This window comes from Elephantulus edwardii, unplaced genomic scaffold (assembly GCF_000299155.1).
Source record: "Elephantulus edwardii isolate Elephantulus edwardi_28Jun2011 unplaced genomic scaffold, EleEdw1.0 scaffold00096, whole genome shotgun sequence".
In the NCBI taxonomy this organism is placed as follows: domain Eukaryota; kingdom Metazoa; phylum Chordata; class Mammalia; order Macroscelidea; family Macroscelididae; genus Elephantulus; species Elephantulus edwardii.
The window spans coordinates 590,298-596,069 of record NW_006399846.1 but is presented as its reverse complement, the minus strand read 5'-3'; the positions used below and the strand labels follow the sequence as shown (position 1 = coordinate 596,069).

At 38.2% G+C, this 5,772-nt stretch overlaps 1 protein-coding gene across 1 annotated transcript in view; it reads right to left on the bottom strand.

The window, feature by feature from the left end:
• The window catches only part of LOC102863260, a 475,179-nt gene that overhangs the window by 13,544 nt on the left and 455,863 nt on the right, over positions 1-5,772 (bottom strand). The window contains exon 36 of the mRNA XM_006891348.1: positions 2,133-2,447. Within this exon, the coding sequence (XP_006891410.1) occupies positions 2,133-2,447 (315 nt within the window). The remainder of the gene's footprint in view (positions 1-2,132; positions 2,448-5,772) is intronic.

Genomic DNA, 5,772 nt, shown 5'->3' with positions numbered 1-5,772 from the left:
CCCCCGCCAATTTTATACTGATATATTTACAAAGTTTGAATACGTTGTTTTTTACAAAATATCCTTCCCATTTCCTTCACCCCAATCCCCACTGAATTGTGCAACCTTATGATTAACACCCCCCCATCTTTACCCCTTTGTTTCTCCCCTTCCCCCCTTGTATCCACATACTCAATCTATAATAATGATTTTATACAGTATTTGACCTTGTGTGACTGAGTTAGTTCACATAGCATAATGCTCTCTAGGCCTCCCCAAGTTAGGTAGTAATTTACAAAATCATTGCTCCTGTGTGCTGCATAGTATTCCATTGTTATGAATGTATCCCAACTTGTCAATCCATTTGTTTGTGGTTGGACATCTGAGCTATTTCCAAGTGCTTGCGACAGTGTATAATGCTGCTATGAACATTGGTGTACAAGTCTCTGTTCGAGCCTCAGTTCTCATTTTCTTGGGGTATATTCCAAGCAAGGCAATAGCTGGGTCATACGGAATTTCTACGTTCAGCTTTTTGAGGAAGTGCCAAACTGCCTTCCAGAGTGGTTGTGTCATTTTACAATCCCACTAACAATGTAACAGAGTTCCTATCTTGTCACATCCTTTCCAACATTTATAACTTGCTGTCCTGTTAAACTTTACCACTGCTACTGGAGAGAGATGGTATCTCATTGTGATTTTATTTACATCTCTCTTATTGCCAGTGATTCGGAGCATTTCTTCATGTGTCTGTTGGCCATTTGAGTATCTTCCTCTGTGAAAATTCTTGCCATATAGTGACTGATTTTTTAAAACATTTTCAGCTATGATATGGTGTTTGAGGTATGATATTGTAGGAAGTAATACATGTAAATGTATATATATATTTATATTTAGAATGTTGTAATAATTAAAGGAAAAGGAGGAGAATACTAAAAAAGAGTCTTCTCTAATAAAATTATCCTTGCCTGTAGAAAGATTTAACAAAATAATTTTCAGTGGTCATATAACCTAAGAAGTATAAGTTATATGAACAGTATTAATCGGATTAATAATATATTAATGGATATTACAATTATTATCTGATTATTAATAATTACAGTAAGTATTACCAAGGACTCTGAATGGTCTTGGAAGGGAGGAGGTTTATGAGGATGATGTGATGAAAGACAATCCTGAATGGCAAACTGCCCTAGGAAGACAACTGCTAAACTCTGTTACCCTTTCCCATTTCTCTCACTTCTAACAAGAAAAAACAATCTTAAATGATACAGATGGATAAAACATAATAAAAAGAAAAGCATTTGTATAGGAGAGTGGGTGACCATGTGGTAGGTAAAGATAGATGTCAATGAGATTTTAAGGCTGAAGGAGAAAGCTCCCCCCTCAAAAAAACCCCAAAAGCTAAAATGTATTTATTTCAATGAACAAAACAAATCATAAAAAAAATCTTTAGCTTTGTATAGTAGCTGATATATGAGTATGACCAAGATTATTTATGGATTGCTCATGTTATTTCTGTTGGTGAATCCTGATTGCTTAGATATGCAAACATTGAAACATGTAAACAGCAGAGTTTCAGAAAGCATGTTCTAACAATAAAAACATATGGCAAAGAGTGAAGAATGGGCAAGATAACACATTGCAGGAGTGAAAGAGTTGGAGGATAAGCTCAAGCAGTTATACGAGAGTGATGAGGAAAAAAATATTGAAAGATGAGAGAGATGATGATGTGCTTGTATTTCCTCATTTATTCATCTCTGTCTCTCTAAACAAGTTTAGGTTTGGAGGAGCCCTGTTTGATCTGGTTGGAGGTTTCATCATTGACTTTTTATTCTAATAAAAAGATATTTTAATGTGACAGGCTTTAGTGTCTGTGATATCGCCATTGTTTGCAAGTCAACTTCAACCATTAGCAAACCTGAAGGAAAGGGTAGAAATGGCCCATGAGGTTTCTCAGGTTATAATCTATGATGGTAGACTGAATAACTCTTGGAATTTGAAATGCCAGCTTTTTTGTTAGAGTGCTTAAACACTGAGTCACAAGCTCAGAAAGAACAACATCAACAACAAAAGAGACATTTTCCAATAGTCCAAAAACTTGTTTTCCTGAAAGCTTCCATTTCACCACCCAGTGAACAATGGAGTAACCATACCTGAGCAGTCGACCTCTGCATTTTGGTTGTGATTACAATAATGATTCCCCCAGCCCAGGGAAGGGCATGACCACACATAGGACTCCTGTCCAGTGCATTCTAGGAAGTCTAGCCAGATGGGTCCTGATCCTGAATCAGTATGAGCTGAGGTCTTGGCAATAAGGGCTCTTCCACAGCCTAGCTGTCTGCACACCACGTCGGCATCCTTCAAATCCCATTTGTAATCACAGATGGTGCCCCAGTAACCCTGGTAAAGGATCTCCACTCTCCCAACACAGCGGCTGTGTCCATTAACCAGGCGAAGTTTTCTGCTGTCTGCAAAGAAGAGTCACAGTTTAATACTTATACGGACTTGGGAGCTGTGTTGGCATCGTGCTTATGTATGGGTATTATGCTGCTGATAGACCAGCAGCGCAGATCTACCAGCTTCTCTGCAAGACTGCCATTAAAATTCACAGCCTCAAAAACCTGACTGAAGTTTGCAATGAGCTAAAACTGACTTGCTGGCAATGGATATACAGAATTTAAAAAGGCTATCTTTGCTTTTTGCATTCCTCACCTGAGCAGTTGGCAGTACTGAAGTTGGAGGCATCAGAGTCTGTTGGGTCAGATATGAAGTCATTGCATCTGGGTTGCAGCTGGGTCTTGTTTTCTACAGGAACATGGTTATAGGTTATTAGGGTTGATGAACTGAAATAACCTAGTGAGAGGTCTCATTAGAATAGCTAGAAGCTGCTATATAGAGCCTATTGGAATATATAGTGTCTGCAATATGGCATTTTGGGAAAGATCGGAGAAGGAAATAATAAAAATGTCACAATTTGATATGATACTTGCTGATGTTGTTGTTATGTTCCGTCAAGTTGCCTGCGACTCATAGTGACCCTGAGCCAACCTTGTTGTCTCTGACACACTTACCCCCATTACCCCAGTCACTGAGTAAATCTATCTCATCGAGGATCTTTCTTTCATGTGCTGTGCCTCCACCCTTCCAAGCATAATGTCCTTCTCCAAGGACTGGTCCCTCCTTGCAACATGCCCAAACTATGTCAGATGGAGCTTCAGAATCCTTGCATCTAAGGAGGAGCCTTCTCCAAGACAAATCTGTTTGTTTTCCTAGCAGTCCATGGTATAGTCAATACTCTTCTCTAGCACCACAGCTCCAAGGCATAAATTCTCTATCATACCTAGTCATTGTCCAGCTTTCTGATGCATAGCATGTAATTGTGAAGACAATGGCCTGTATCAGGTGCACTTTAGTCTCCAGACTGACATAATTTCTCTTCTGTACTCTGGAAATGTCCCTGGCAGCCGACTCTTAATGCAATACATCTTTTTATTTCCTGGCTACTGGTATCAAAAGTGTTGCGTATGGAGCCAAGCAAACAGACAATAGAAATGCCAAAAGCCATACCTTGACCAGTTGGCAATGTCTCTTCCTGAGTGAGCAGAATTTGCTAGAATTTGAATGGGAATTCAGTCAAAGAGGTGCTAGCATGGACTGTAATTTGGATTGTTTCCACACAGTCATAGCCATTGACTCGAGAGCTACAGGTTGTTGGTCTGGAGTTAAAGGAAAGAGAATGGAGCTACGAACTGGGCTGCTCAGCAGAAGTCTCAGGCAATAGCTGCAGATTCAGTAGCAACCAGATTTGTTCTAGTCATGCCACCATTCAGAACTGATGAAATGAATGAACCATGAGAGAGGCTATGGTTTACCTCAGCATATTTAATTTATAATTTTAAGATTTAAACTTCAAAAGTTAGTAGTTAATTGAACATAATTAACTTTCTGAATAAATTAGACATTTTCATCTGAGACAAAATGTTAAAGAATAATAATTTATCTGGGAGGCATAGGGTATCACTTTCTTCTCACATGAAATCTTTTCATTACTTTGATCTCACATCAAGAGCTAGTACTATTCAAAAGTTGTTGTTTGAGATGTGCTGTTGCGTTGCTTGCAACTCACAGTGACCCTGTGTACAACAGCCCTGAACTCTGATCTATCTTGAACCAACTTCATTGTTTCTGACACACCTACTACACATTACCCCAGTAACTAAGTCAATTCATCTCATTCAGAGTCTTCCTCTCTTGCACTGTCCCTCTACTCTTCTAAGCATGATGTTCTTCTCCAAGACGGGTCCTTCCTTGCGAAATGTTCAAAGTGCTTCAGGTAAAGCTTCAGAATCCTTGCCTCCTAGGAGCAGCCTGATTTCACCCTCTCCACAAAGTACCTGTTTGTTCTCTTAGCAATCCATAGTATATCCAATAATCTTCTCTAGTACCACAGCTCTAAGGCATCAATTCTTCTATCATCCTTGGTTATTGTTCGGCTCTCTGATGCATAGCAAGTAATTGTGAAGACCATGGCTTAGATCAGGTGCACCTTAGTCTCCAGACTGACTTAATTTCTCTCTAGTACTATTCAAAAGTTAGAGTTTTTTTATATCTGAGAGAAGCAAAACATATATTTCTTTTTTTTCTTTTTGTAAAACATATATTTCTAACCCCATCACAAAGTCAAGTTATATTGCTGCTTAAAGATTTGAATCCCACTCTATTACTATTCTCTTCTTTCTGCACATGAAGAAAGTGATGAAAAGAGGAGTCAAATAACCTCCATCAATGCTGAACTTTCAGTTAACAGTGAAGTAGAGATTTTAACTGAAAACCTTTACTTCCATGAAGGATGGGTGAGTCTGATGCTTCTATTATAGGAAACCAATAAAATAAGTAACTATTTAAAAAATGTTCCAATATTTAAAAGCATTCTCAATTTGTGGAAGCAGCACAGACTAAAATTTTAAGGAATAGAAATTATTTAGAAGACCTAAGGATATACAGTTTCTTCCCCCCCTCCCCACCTCCTTGGAATTTCCTTAGATAGAATAAAGACTAATGGTAGAGAATTTGGTATTAGAAAAGGCAGATAGTTTTTGGTGGGGCAACTAAACTAGTATGTCCTGCTGGAGTGACAAAATTTGATAATTGAGACCATTACCCCAAACCAGATTTTTATGCTCAAATATTTGCCAATATTAAAGCTATGAAGGAAGGAGACAAAATAACTAAGCAAAACACCCTGAAAACAGGGTAAATATTTCTTTTATTCTCTTGTTGCTAAGTGACAAAAGATACCCTAGACCCTCATTTGTAAGCCCCGAAATCCCATGACATTAAAACAAGGTGAAACAGAGACAGACTGATGTGCTTTAAAACACATTCCATTGTTTTTCAATGTTACATAATGTTCCATTATGTGGATGAGCTATAGTTTCTCTATCCAGTTATTTGTTAATGAACACTTGGGCTGCTTCCATCTTTTTGCTATTGTGAACAATGCTGCAATAAATACGATTGTGTATACATCTGTTTGTGTCACAACTCTGATTTCTTTGGGGTATATTCTCAGTAGTAACACAACTGGGTCAAATGATTTCCATTTTCAATTTATTTTTTGTATTTTCATATTTCTGTTGTTTTTATTTGATTTTGCCATTTTGCCTTAGGCTAGCAATTTTGCAGATATCACTTTTTCTAATGTTGTTGTTATGTGCCGTCGAGTCGTTTCCGACTCATAGCGACCCTATGCACAACAGCCCTAAACCCTGCTCTATCCTGCGCCAACCGCAC